The sequence below is a fragment of the Ctenopharyngodon idella genome, chromosome 17 (genome assembly GCF_019924925.1).
Source record: "Ctenopharyngodon idella isolate HZGC_01 chromosome 17, HZGC01, whole genome shotgun sequence".
Lineage (NCBI taxonomy): Eukaryota > Metazoa > Chordata > Actinopteri > Cypriniformes > Xenocyprididae > Ctenopharyngodon > Ctenopharyngodon idella.
In genome coordinates, this window is record NC_067236.1 from 1,448,341 (window position 1) to 1,461,635 (window position 13,295).

The 13,295-nt window shown below is 36.7% G+C and overlaps 2 protein-coding genes and 1 non-coding gene across 7 annotated transcripts; 1 reads left to right on the plus strand and 2 right to left on the minus strand.

Moving 5' to 3' along the window:
* Positions 1–23: 23 nt before the first annotated feature.
* trnal-cag (transfer RNA leucine (anticodon CAG)) lies at positions 24–106 on the minus strand. Its single transcript has one exon. It is a non-coding gene; the product is annotated as a tRNA-Leu (tRNA).
* Positions 107–797: 691 nt separating this feature from the next.
* dusp23b (dual specificity phosphatase 23b) lies at positions 798–5,780 on the plus strand. Of its 2 annotated transcripts, none has more exons than XM_051867833.1 (3): positions 798–1,016; positions 5,138–5,415; positions 5,501–5,780. In XM_051867833.1, the coding sequence occupies exons 2-3, from the start codon at positions 5,146–5,148 to the stop codon at positions 5,687–5,689; spliced, it is 459 nt and encodes a 152-aa protein (XP_051723793.1). In that variant the 5' UTR covers positions 798–1,016; positions 5,138–5,145; the 3' UTR covers positions 5,690–5,780. The 2 variants fall into 2 exon arrangements, with proteins under 2 accessions (XP_051723793.1, XP_051723794.1); XM_051867834.1 differs by having other exon boundaries at positions 819–1,016; positions 5,121–5,415.
* A 142-nt stretch (positions 5,781–5,922) lies between these two features.
* Positions 5,923–13,256, minus strand: LOC127498474 (afadin-like). 4 transcript variants are annotated; one of them, XM_051867828.1, is made up of 8 exons: positions 13,013–13,256; positions 12,672–12,869; positions 12,517–12,587; positions 9,102–9,260; positions 7,880–8,578; positions 7,602–7,683; positions 7,472–7,520; positions 5,923–6,071 (listed from the first exon to the last, which is right to left on the minus strand). In XM_051867828.1, exons 1-8 carry the CDS (start codon positions 13,143–13,145, stop codon positions 5,960–5,962), a joined length of 1,503 nt encoding a protein of 500 aa, XP_051723788.1. In that variant the 5' UTR covers positions 13,146–13,256; the 3' UTR covers positions 5,923–5,959. The 4 variants fall into 4 exon arrangements, with proteins under 4 accessions (XP_051723788.1, XP_051723789.1, XP_051723791.1 ...); XM_051867829.1 differs by lacking the exon at positions 13,013–13,256 and having other exon boundaries at positions 12,672–12,988; XM_051867831.1 differs by lacking the exons at positions 12,517–12,587; positions 12,672–12,869; positions 13,013–13,256 and having other exon boundaries at positions 9,102–9,295.
* Positions 13,257–13,295: the final 39 nt, after the last annotated feature.

Genomic DNA, 13,295 nt, shown 5'->3' on the forward strand with positions numbered 1-13,295 from the left:
TTTACCTGCAAAAACATATCGTTTGTCAGAAGTGGGATTCGAACCCACGCCTCCAGGGGAGACTGCGACCTGAACGCAGCGCCTTAGACCGCTCGGCCATCCTGACATGCTAAAGGCTAAATATGCTAGTTTAAAAAAAAAGGCACGAAACGCAAAGCTCAACATGAAGATGTTGTGAGGTACGTTTAGTCTAAATAAATATTGTACCATTTTAACAGTCGATGTTTGCTTCTAATTAATTGACTATTAAAGTTTCCCATCGTCGTTTTTCAAGCATATGTACTTTTCCAGACCGCTTCTTAAGTAGCCATAGAAATCGTTGATGCGTGGTCTGGAAAATTATTTACGCCTGAAAAAATGACGGTGGGAAACTGTGGGTTAGATTCCCACTTCTGACAAACACTATATGTTTTTTGTGCAGGTCAATCAATGGTAAAGGTATGCATGCAAATGGTAACGCATAGAGTGGTCTTTACGTGGTAACTGTTACTTCTCTCAGCGCTCGTCGAAATGGGCCAATCACAGTCGTTTATGATTATCGTAAAATGTACGTAATTTAATAATTTTACAGAGATTACTATGTCGAAATTTTGTTTGTTTATCAACTACAAAGAGTTGCAGTTGTTATGCTTAAAATGTTTAATTTTTAATAAAAATAAATGTTTCCAGTAAGACCAAACGCTTACTCCGATCTCAATGTGGTTCAATGGGGGATACGGCTTTTTGGCCTTTGAGCGCCCTCTAGAGGAAAAGACCTGCATGTAGCACAGACTATAGTGATAAGTTAGTAACGTGCCACCCAATGGTCAAACTCGACAGCTGTTACAGTCCGATTGTACAGCATGTACCGATCTGTAGTGTTCAGTTCTAAAGATCCGACATTTTATTTGCTAAAATAATATATAGATCAATGCATGTGTATTTAGAGAAAAGGAGAAGTGTGTGATTATCAGGGTGTCCAGAAGGGATTCATTTATTGGTGACATGGACCACGAGTCAACACTGAACTAAACAAGGTAGAAAATGACTTCTGTTTGCAATCAAAGTACTTGATTAATTTACACTGAAGGTGATATAATGTAGACCAAGAACATATTATGATGTAAAATACAATACAATGTGCAATGCAATATTTTTTTGTGGTACAATATTATTTGAGTGTAAGGCTGGGCTGTAATATTGCGTTATAAATTACAATAATATTTATTAAGTTTAAGGTTACATTATAAATTGCACTATGTTTAAAGGTACACTATCTAGCGGTTAAAACAAAAACAAAACTTCATGCATTTTGCGGAAGAACATTGTTTTGGTTGTTACATATCATGAGCTACATATCATGGCCATTTTTCTGTTCAATAAAATACATCACTCGCCTACTGAGTAATAAACACCATTTCTGCGTCACTTTTACAACATTTCAAATCCATCAGTTCTCCTCATCTCCGAAAACACAGCGTTGATTCTGGTTTTATTACGAGCTCTGTCATGTTCTCTTTTAGCCAGCAGACCCTCCCCTCATTTTTTTTAAACGGGTGATTTCCCGGAGGTTCAAGATTTCGCTGCTCATATGTCAAACTTGTGACAACTAACCTATCCAGTATCCACCTTATTTTTCAGGCAAGAGCAGGTGCGTCATTTGTAATTTCAATGTGTCTGGCTTCCGTTGTCTTTCGCTTCCAGTTATTTTTACGCGCAGGTCGCACGTGCGCATTTAATATTTTTTGCAGTAATCAGTTTATCCACAAGGTGGCAACCGTGCCCTAGGGGCATCGATTCACGGCAGTCGAAGAAAAACTGCATAAACAGAACAGACCGGAAACAGAGATTGTATATGGCAGTGACATCAGTCGCAACATTCCCTAGTCTGCCTTCTCTTGAAAAAATACACTTTTATCAAGCTTAAATCTACATATAGTTCCCAACAAAAGTATTGTTTAGTGTAAAACATGCTGAAGATTAGCAAACAGGCTGTTGATTAATTCAATGATTAGCTATTTCCCCACAGAAGCTGTTTAATCAGCAGAGTGAAGCCTCTCATCCATTGACATCTATTCAAAAAACGGCCTCTGGTCTCCTTCCCTGAGTACCGCCAGAGGCGGTGCGTTAGCATTAGCCGTTGCACTTTTTTGGCTAAAGGTTGCAGGCTTGCCTTCCAGTGGCTTTGCCGGAAAGCATACAAGCTACAGTGACAATGGAGGTCTACATAGATGAGAGATTGTGTGAAGAGGTTAGAAAGTTGAGGTCGACCGATAGTGGATTTGACCGATACCAATAACTAGGTTGGGCCGTACTTGCCGATAACCGATTAATCAACCGATAGTTTTTAAAACTAAAACTTTATTACAAAAATAAAATAAAATAAACAGTGCTGAAAATGTGCTAAATGAAATAAATATATAAATATATTAAAATTCTCTATAGAACAAATTCTACAGAAAATATTTAAACATTAAAATATTACAGGCCAAATGTGTGTTTCTTTAGCTATATCCTAGAAACAAGTACGTAAATTTAGGTAACTCTTTGCAAGTCCCATTTTTAACAAGGCTGTATTAGCTAGCTTACATGAACTATATGCATTATGCAACGTTTTTACAGTGTATTAATATTTGAGCAATACAATTGTACCTTGATCATTCATGTTGGTTCATAATGCATTAACTATGGTTAACGGATAAAATAAAAATTAAAACTCAATTTAAAAATGTATTAGTAAATGCTGAAATTAACAAACTAACAATGAACAATACTTATATGGTATTTATTAACCTATTGTAAAGTGTTGCCATTTCGTATCTAAACAGTCATGTTTAAAGATGGGCATCTTCAAATATCTACGCAAAGGCCAGAGCATTAAAATTACATGAATGTATATTACGTGTATAGTCTCTCACTTTATTTTCATCTATTTTAGAACACTTGTTGATTATCTAATCAAAATAACAAAACATGTATTGCAGTGATGAAATGCGTTTCTGATTTGTTTTTGTTTATGGTTCTGTCGACTGCATGAACATCAATGTTGAGAAAGCAATCACGTCACTAGCTTTTAATATGCAACTTTGCCGGCTAATAAAAGTAACCAGCTGGATATAAACTAATGCAAATAGATGCGACATTAAACATTTGGGTCGGATTTTTGTCAGCTTTTTAACCGCTTGACATACTACTAATGTTAGCGTATTCTCAGCCTTGACAGCAAACGTACTGTTCTTTCTCTGCTAATGCAGCATCTAGTAAACAAATTAATTAATTTATAATGATATGACAACATGTACTGTAGTGTTCTGTATTCATACCGTTTCGCAGTCTGTGTTTTAAACGCGCATCTGATGTGTCAGCGCGTGCCGTGTGCAGCCTCATGTGTTAAAATAAACAACACAACGCTCTCGTCAGTGATAGTTTTTATTTCGCCTCTAGAGGCCGCTCTCGTTCTGTGTAATGTCAGCAGACCCTTCTCAGCGCTCATGTTCTGTGTCATGACAGTGTATCCTTCTCAACCGCTCCAGCAACGGACACAGCCCGAAAAAACTATCGGTATGGATTTTTGCCGATAACCGATTGTTCCACCAATCAACTATCGGTGCTGATAAATCGGTCGACCTCTATTAGAATGTATCCTTATTTGTACAACTCTAGCATGAAAGAATACAGATATTTACATGGGTTGTAACTCGTGGCAAGAGATTGCTCAAAACTGCACATGCGTCGGACGCCTGTGTATGCGTATGATTCAAATGAAGTATCCACCTTATTCCTGACTAGCCTACTGCTTATGGGTTGCACTTCCGGTTTGGGGAACTTCCATTAAAAAAGACTGAAACGAATCGTTTCAAATAATTAGGTTGCCCTACAAATAAAGCTTATCCGTCAGTTTGACTGAATGAGCTGTCAATTTTTCTTTCATGTTTTATTTTCAGACATCATGAGAATAACGTAACGCTTGGTATTTTAACGTAACATGTTATAACAAGAATATCTATGGCAAGAGCTCTTTTCAGCTGCTGCTTTCTATCCTCGTGATTATTTTCTTTTGTCCCTTTGCATAGCCTACCGCTGTAATAGTACGAAAAAGGACAACATATACTGCACATTTGTGGTCTGTTATAATCCCGATATAATTTACGCTATATCCCATGTAATTCACTGGAATGCACGAAGAATCTCTCGTTTTTCTCCTCAAAGCTTCACGGCTCTTTCCAGGTTTGTTTTCACAGGTAAATACAATTTATTATCTGTAAAAATTATGGAAATCACTTTGAAATAGTATCACGCAATGCTGAAGTTCATTAACATTTTTAGATATATATCACTATAGTTATATTTAAACCGTCCGTTGTTTCTTTCCACATTGCTGTGGAAAGAATCGCGCTTTTTCATGGCCTGTTGAAAGTACCTTGTTGATGCTTTTACATTAAATGTCATTTTAATGTTCGTTGGTTGAAGGGTGAGTAGAATAATGTCATCTCATTGTACCCTGTGTTAAACAAAAACGTATTACTGCGTTCATAGAGCGAGCCTTTCACTGACTGTTTACAGCTTAACGAAAGTTGCTCCCATAATTCGCGCAAAGCGTCATGGGGCGTAGGAATAAGGTGGATACTTTGCAAGGTTGCGCGTACGCGAAAAAAAAATACTTTGGGCTAAATTTTTACTTTGCGCGTACAGTACTCTTCTGATGACGAAATTCGCGTCATGCGCACTCCTCGCATACGCGTAAAGAGTGAAGTATACTTTGGGCTTTATAGTTTTAATTAATATTTTTGGATTTAGGTTTTAATTGTATATTTTCTGTTTTTATTTTAATTTTAGTAATTTTATTGTTTTTGTCATTTTATTCGTTTTTTTTTTTCTCTAGTTTTATTTATTTAGTACTTCAAGTTAAACTACACAAAAATGCAAAATCTTGCCTTGGCAATCAGCTTCATATTTTATTTTATGTCAATTAACATTTAATTATTTTTATGTGTTTTTTGTTTGTTTGTTTATTTGTTTTAGATTTAGTTAATAACTCTGTTATTGTACTTTAGCAGAAAGATATGTAAATATGAGACGGTTTTTCTCAATCTTGCAGATATGCAACAGTGGGCCTTGTTTAGTGGTAACCAATGTTTTAGTGTTTCTAACACAACAGAAAAAACCATGGCTTCGGCACAACCTCCAAACTTCTCCTGGGTGGATCCTGGTAAGGTGGCAGGACTGGCAATGCCACGAATGACAGCCCACTATCAGTTCCTGCTGAACAACGGCATCAAGCATCTAGTGACCCTGAGCGAGCGCAAACCTCCTTACCACGACACCTGTCCAGACCTCACCCTTCATCATATCAGGATTCACGACTTCTGTGCCCCGACATTTGATCAGATCAAGAGATTCTTGTCCATAGTGGAGGAGGCCAATGCGAGAGGACAGGTAAAACAGGCCAGTTTTTTATGCACATCTGTGTTTTGCGAATATTTATTAAGCATCTCCGTGTTTGTCTACTGGACTTTGGCAGGCTGTTGCGGTGCACTGTTTGCATGGTTTTGGCCGGACGGGGACGATGCTCGCCTGCTACCTGGTGAAGAGCAGAAAAATCAGTGGAATCGATGCCATTAATGAGATAAGAACCATACGCCGAGGGTCAATTGAAACAAGAGAGCAGGAACAAATTGTGGTGCAGTTTTATCAACAAAATAAGGTGTAAAATAAGAAAACTTTAAGAAAAATGTTTATGTTTTTGATGCAGATGCTTGCGCACAATGTTATATAAAGCAATAAAGAATTATTTATTTCCAGTGTACTTATTTATTTTTGGAGATCTTGGCAGGCTGTACAGGTTGCTATCACCTAAATACATCTGAAAAAGCAGTGCAGTTGTCATTAAAATCACTTTGATGACTATGCTATTTCCACTATTAATACATTCCTACAGGATATTTCTATTACAAAATGATCTTGGTGGGTTGCCTTTTTATCAGGACACTTTGACTTTACTTGTAGTGACCATTGCCAAAGAAAACAGCCGCTGACGCTCCTTAAAGGTCAGATTCTCTGGGGCTCGCTGTGTTTTGAAGCTTTTGTCGTCACTGTAAGAGTATAAAAGAAACATCTGATTACATTGAAATATTACAGGGTTTTCTAAAAAAAAAAAAAAAAAACCTGGATACAATAAAACATTAAGACATTAAACAGTCAGCGATATAATAAAGATATAACTGAACTGGGATCTCAGAATAATTTTCATAAATGTCAGATTAAAACAAAAAAAAAATTATAAAATCATTACTGGACTGAAGCAACTAAGATTTACTTGATTATGCACCAGTTTTTAGAAAAATCATGTTAAAATGTGATTATCAAATATGATCTAACAGGCTTTTGAGGAATATTTATTTGTTCGTCTCAATCATCCTTGTATTGCATTGCATTACAGAGCTTTGATCATAAAACTAAGCATTAAAATATAATCTTACTAAGACATATTATTGGCAGACAACTGATATTTATATGCATTTTATGTTCGTATCTGCTATACTCTTATAAAGATCTCAATGATTTACATTACAAACTATCAGAATTTCATCTTACTTTTTGACCTAAAGATCATTTCAAATGGCATATTTCTACTCAGTTTTGGCCTCTAAGTAATAGTAAATAAATAATAGCTAAATAATAAATAATAGTTTAAATAATAGTTTTTTCCTCAAGTATGAGCTCCATATTCTCAATATCAAACTATATGAGCCATAAAAGATGTCAAATATGATAGCCTACTCAAAAAAAAAAGCAAACTTTTTAGTTCTTTCCCCACCAACGTTTTTAAGTTGCTAGCCACCACCAGCATTTTTAATCATTTTCACAAAACTTTCATGGCCCCCAGAATATTTTGTTGTATGAATATCTGAACATGCAAAATGCCAAAAGAGAGAAGAGAGCCTATGCTTTTAAACTAACAAAAACAAAAAAACATTTTATTCATTCATTCACTTTTTATCAACAATTGAATATGGGTAAGTTTAATAAAAAAATAAATAAAATAAAAAAAGAACAAAAAGCTGAGAAAATCGGTTTTTTTTTTTTTTTTTTTTCAAAGACTACAACGTGCAGCTTTGCGTTCTGCTGCTTCTTCGCCTGAGTTTATATCCGGATATTCAGTACTCTCCGGAAGATGCGTAATAGCGCCCCCTACCGTATAACCGTGAAAACATGGATTGCTGGGAAATTCCGTCAATTGCATTTTTGTCTAAAAAGGTTCAATAAACTGTTCCACTTCAAACTGTTAGATTTTTCTGACTATTACTTAGTCAGGCTTTACTGAGTTAAATTGAACTGAAAAGACATTCAATTACCATTAAAATAAAGTAAAGTAAAGTAAAATAAAGAAATATTGCCTAAAGTAAACAATGAAAATGATACTCTCCCCTATTTTTGAGAGTTAAAGAGCAGAATTGCTGTGAAAAATTATGAATTTAGAGTTGAGACTAACCCAGAAGAGAACTTCTTGTCGTATCCCACATATTCATGTTTGATTTCATCTGCAATTCCATAAATCAATGTTAGACAAATTTATCAAGTCTAAACCAATCAGTGATCGATTCTAAAATACGGTCCAGTACCTTTCAAACTGTCCTCTTGAGACAAGTGGCCTTCCTTTTGCTGGTCAGTTGCATTCTTCTCACAGTTCATCTCACAGTTACTCTACAATGACATTAATAAAATGTGTTTTAGTGTTTAAGCGTCTCTCTGTATACATGGTATGTTGTTCTTAATACCTGTTTCATGATATGTGTTTTTACATTGCTGGTGTGGTCAAAGAGACATTTTAACCTTCGTTGACAATTAAGTTGTTTTGTTTTTGTGATGTTTCAGTCAGTGTGCAAATAAGAAAACTCACCACTACATCACTTACTGTCTGCAACCACTTCCGTTCTGCCCCCGAATGGCTCTCATCATCCTCATCCTCATCTTCATCACCATTCTGCTGGTACTCCTCTAGTCTCTTCTGGAACTGCAGCTCTAGAGAAAGTCTACGCAGACGTTCACTCTCTTCTAGGGTGCGCTGAACTTTGGCCTGCAGCTGCTGCACATCCTGTTCCAGCAGGTCTGTAGTAGGGAGTTTACTAGTCTTGTCGACCACTTTCTGCTCAAGATTAGCACTTAAGCGTTGTGGGGATGTGTTATTCTGGGATGTCTTCACAGATGAGTGGAAGATGACTGTTTTTTTCTTGAGTACCTGCTGTGGTCTTTGAGATGGTGATACATTGCTCTGATGTTGATACCGATGGTGTGCTGGAGACATAATTTGGCTCTCCGCAGGCTGGCGGAATGTACTAAATAAAAGACTGTTAGCTTGTGGAGAGTAGGGGACGTCCATTCGTTTCGGCTGTGATAGCGGCACGGACTGGGTAGTTGTTGGGACCTTCCAGAGTCCATTTTTGTGTCCCATGCTGGACAAGCTGGAATCCATTGGGCTTATGGTTGTAAGGCTATTCCATTTGCTCAGTTGTTGCTGTTTCTTCAAGTACCTTGATCTGTCCACTAGAGGGCGTCCTTTTTCTACACTCCAAAGATTGTCTTGAGAATGTGCCTGTTTCTGAGATGCAAGTTATTCTTTGTGAATGTGGGTGCAACAAAAATTTGAATTTGTTTATATATATATATATATAAACGATTAAAGTCAAGTATACTATAAAGTTATATACTCACATAACTATACTTGTAATGGCAAAATGTCCTCATTTAAAGTATATAGTCAAATATTATGACAACCGACTATTAAAAAAGATTCCTGGTTCTTACACTTTGATTGGTTTTGCACATGTGTCTGCTGGGTGGGTTTAGGGGTAGGGTTAGGGGATAAAATATACAGTTTGTACAGAATAAATATCATTATGTCTATGGAAAGTCCCCATAAAACATGGTGTGTGTGTGTGTGTGTGTGTGTGTGTGTGTGTGTGTCTGTGTGTGTGTGTGAGTGAGTGAGAGAGAGAGAGAGAGAGAGAGAGAGAGAGAACTAGTCCTGCTCTCCTCTATCTGCAAAGTGATTTTGCTTCTAATGCAAAGATTATAGAAGCACAAATATCAAACATGGCAATAAAAGTGCAACACACAAATACCATAATGTTGATCTTTTGCAGGTCCCTGGAAAATGCAGAAATATGCTGAGGTTTTTCTGTGATTCTGGGTACTTTATTGCTGTGCAGTTTGGATGCTGGCAGGGTCAGATATTCTCTGTGATGAGTTTCTGTGCTTAAAAGAGTGTTTTTGGGTTTCACCTGGGAGCGATATGAAAAGAAGATAAGATAGTGAGGTCAACAGAGCAAAAACAAAAAATCTGTACCATGGATATTATCATTAACTAAAACCAAACTGGCACCAAATCCATTAAAAAAAAATCTCTCTATATATATATCTATATATCTATATCTATATATCTATATATATATATATATATATATATATATATATTATTTGAAATTAAATAAACATTAACTGAAATAAAATATAAAAATCTTTAAAAAATAAAACCTAAAGACCGTGGTGAAAATAGGGGTGGGCGAGTCTCAGTTTGCACCAAAGACAGTCTCAAAAATGCGGTTTGAAATCGCCTGTTATCTACCGTCACAAACGTTGGGTGGAGCTTTTCCTATCATTCGTATAATGCTCTGTAAGCATTTTAATGGTGGGGTAAGAAGTTTTTCAAAAACATTGTTTGGAAGTTAGTCGGGCCGACACCAACAACAAATGTGTAACCAATCAGCATATCAGGCATATAACAGTCGAGGAGACAGAATGAGCAAGAGGGAGATTTGAAAAAAAAAAAAAAAAACCTGCAGAAAGAAAGATGAGACAATACAAATGAGCTCAAAAGAATATCACTGGAATGGAGGTTGTTTAGCGTCATTGTTAGTGCACTCGCCTCGCCGGCCAGCAGCGAACTGGGTGGGGTTCGAGACCGACTCGGAGCAGGGTGGTTAGGATTGGAGGGTATGTATTGTGCAGTATAGTGTGTAGTGCGGCAGGGTTTGGTGGGAAGCGTCGGGTGAGAGGTAGCTGGCCAAAGCCTCTTCAATTCGCTGCATCGTCCCATAACCATTCTCCTTAGCTCCCTGTATGCCGCTGTAATTATTTACAATAGAGCTAGATATTCTAGAGAAGAAATTTTTTTTTTTATGATCTACATAACTCGTTATGCAGATCGGGAAAGAATGGTTAAGCACCGACGTGCAGGCTGTGTTCTGGATTGCAGGAAGCGCTCATCCAGCTTACTTTTCTTTTGCGCTTCCTGCTTCTTGCGGGGCCACACGCAGTGTTGGGTAAGTTACTTCAAAAAAGCAATCAATTACTAATTACGTCATCAATGTTGTATTTAAAATACTTTTCTAATTACTCTGTCTGAAAAGTAATTTAATTACTCAATAAGTAACTTGCTAATTACTTCTTAAAATCCCTATAAACCTTGACCGGATAGACAATAGAAAGGAAACTCTTTTAATAATTTAGTCAAACATGGAATAGTTTAGCCTTTTATAGCTTTTTAAAACATTTGAACTTTATTAAAACATATACTATAATACTTTTATTTACTTTATAATACTTATTTTTTTTTAGTAACAAATAGGGATGTCACTATACTAAAAATCTAGTAGTCGGTACCAATACCACCAAAAGTGCACAATACTCGATACCAAAGTCGATACCACGGTAAAAATATATAAAAATACAAATAAAACAATGCTATATATTTTTTTCCTGGTAAGTCTAATAGTAGTAAGTAAAAATACCACAGAAATTGAATAATCAAATATAAAATAACTCTGCATAGTTATAACTGTATAAATTAAATATGGATTAATCCTTATTAAAGCTTTTCTTTTGTTGTTTGATTATCATTTATAATACAGACAGCCAATAGTAGACAGTAGCGTGTTTTAAAGGCTGCTGTCACTAAGACCTAATGGACGGAGACAATATGCTGTTACACATGCTGTTCACATTCACATAAACAACGCGAATATACTCCAAGATGGGCATTTTGACACAAATGTGTGTGTATTTGAACGTTTATGTGTAATAAACTGCGAAAATCTGACACTCACGAGAGGCGGCTATGTGTGTGCGCATTGGCTGAGAGTGCACTGACTGAAGACCGTCTCTCAGAGAGCGCGCACATTTTTTTCTCCCTAGGACATATATAGCTTACATTTTACCATAATGTTCTTGCCTACCTGTCTCAAAAAAGTGAAGAAATTGGAATATTTCCATTCTGCAAAACAGCCACTCGCTTCTGCCGACATCTTCAGACAGCGACTACGCATCCAACTGGTTCGAAGTTGCGAACTCACGCGCAACTGCACTACAGCTAACGATTTTAAAGAGGCAACGTTCACTTTTACCTTTAGACGACAAATTTAGATTTTAAATTTAATATTGATTTATACAGAACTGTTGAACTAATTTACAGTATGCAATACAAGTACATTATAAGTAACTGTAATTAAATTACCTAAAAATGAACAGTAATCCCTTACTTTACCTTTTCAGTGGATAAGTAATTTAATTACAGTAACGCGTTACACCCAACACTGGCCACACGATATTTAATTTTGCCACAGCTTGAGTCACATGCTCCTCATAAGCAGGGGGAAATTGAGTGGTGAGTCCTCCATTTCCCCCGCGTCAATGCTGAGTACATCCACATCCTCAGATGCAGACAGCTCAAGCATCAAGCCCTCATCCCGGGCGGAAGAAGCCACAAAGCGGGCTTCTGCGTCGGGATCGGGAGCGTTGGATCTGGTCAATGACAGCTGAAAAAGAGCCACAGCGGTCTAATGCACCTCAACCAGCTCCATTTGCGATCCCCACGACATAAGGTGCCCATCCACCGTCATGACGCAACAGCAATCAAGATTGGACTAGTTTCACAGGGGCTTCAGACACTTCCATGCCGAAGGCATTCCCCAAAGTGTCGACATGTGACGCAGCGTGAGTTCCCTCGAAAGAGAACGCATTCCATTCTGATACATCGACTTGTAGACGACCCTGTATAATTCGCTCTTCCTCTTCTTCTACTCAATCAATTTCTGTTTCAAACATGGCTGAATTAACCCAATATTTCCACTTGCGATTGTGAATCGTTTACTGCAGCTGACTGAGTGGATCAGGTAGTCCGAACGTGTGTGATTGGGTGGAGGCGGGGACTAATTTGCATATTAATGGATCTGCATATACTAAATGAAGCAAGGGGAAGCAAAGAGTTGCATTCAAACTATTTTAAAGTAAATAAATTATTTTCACATGAAAAAAACATTCAATTTCATCAAAAAACAATTTCATTTTGATTATCAAAGATGAGTTTTAACAGATAAAATTGTTGACTGCAGGGGGACTTAAAAAAAGACTTTACAGACATTTAAAAAACAAATGGCTAAAACTTTAAAATTAAAACCAAAAAAATATAAAAATAAAATGAATTCGAAATATTAACAAAAACTATAGTAGTATATTAAATAGAATATCAATGATACTCACAGAATCCATTAAATTGTCAGAGGAGAAAGATAACATTATCTTTTCAAGGGGAACTGAATCAACAGGCATACCTGACGGAAATAGAAAAAGAGCTTAACAACACAAAAACAAACAAATAAACAAACAAAAAATGATGTGAAAATATAAACACTCACATGTCAGGTTGGGATTTGAACGATACTCCAGTTTCTTCTTGAGCAATTTCTGGTTTTGTTTTGTGTTTGCTCTGCTGATTGTGTGCTGATTTCTAAAGGTTTCTGGTGGTCTTGATGGAGCAGACTCTGATGGTTCAGCACTGTCACAGAGATCAGAGACACTGGACTTCTGCTTTGACTGTCCACCATTATCATGATCTAACAAATATGAAACAAGCACGCGTATGTTCAAAGCCATAGATTATATATTGACTATACAAACAATTGCCTGATTTTTAATTTAAGTGTTTCAAATGGTTCATGCATAATTATAATGATTAAATGTGCTTAATATTTACTACCTTTAGATGTTGTTTGTGGCGCCTGGGTAAATACCTCCTCAAAACCATAATATACAGCTGCTGACTTGAGAATTTCCAGTGTTACAACTGATCCAGTGTGCATCATTATCTCTGCAGCCCTGAAAAGGATCATTATTTAATCACTTTTCAATTCCAAATGTGCATCAGTTCTTGTCATGCCTAACACATGCATAAGAGGCTTAAATAACACTAAATAATTATGTAATATTCTGATTATTTCACCTTTCTTGTGACACTCCCACAAGACTTTTGCCATCCACAC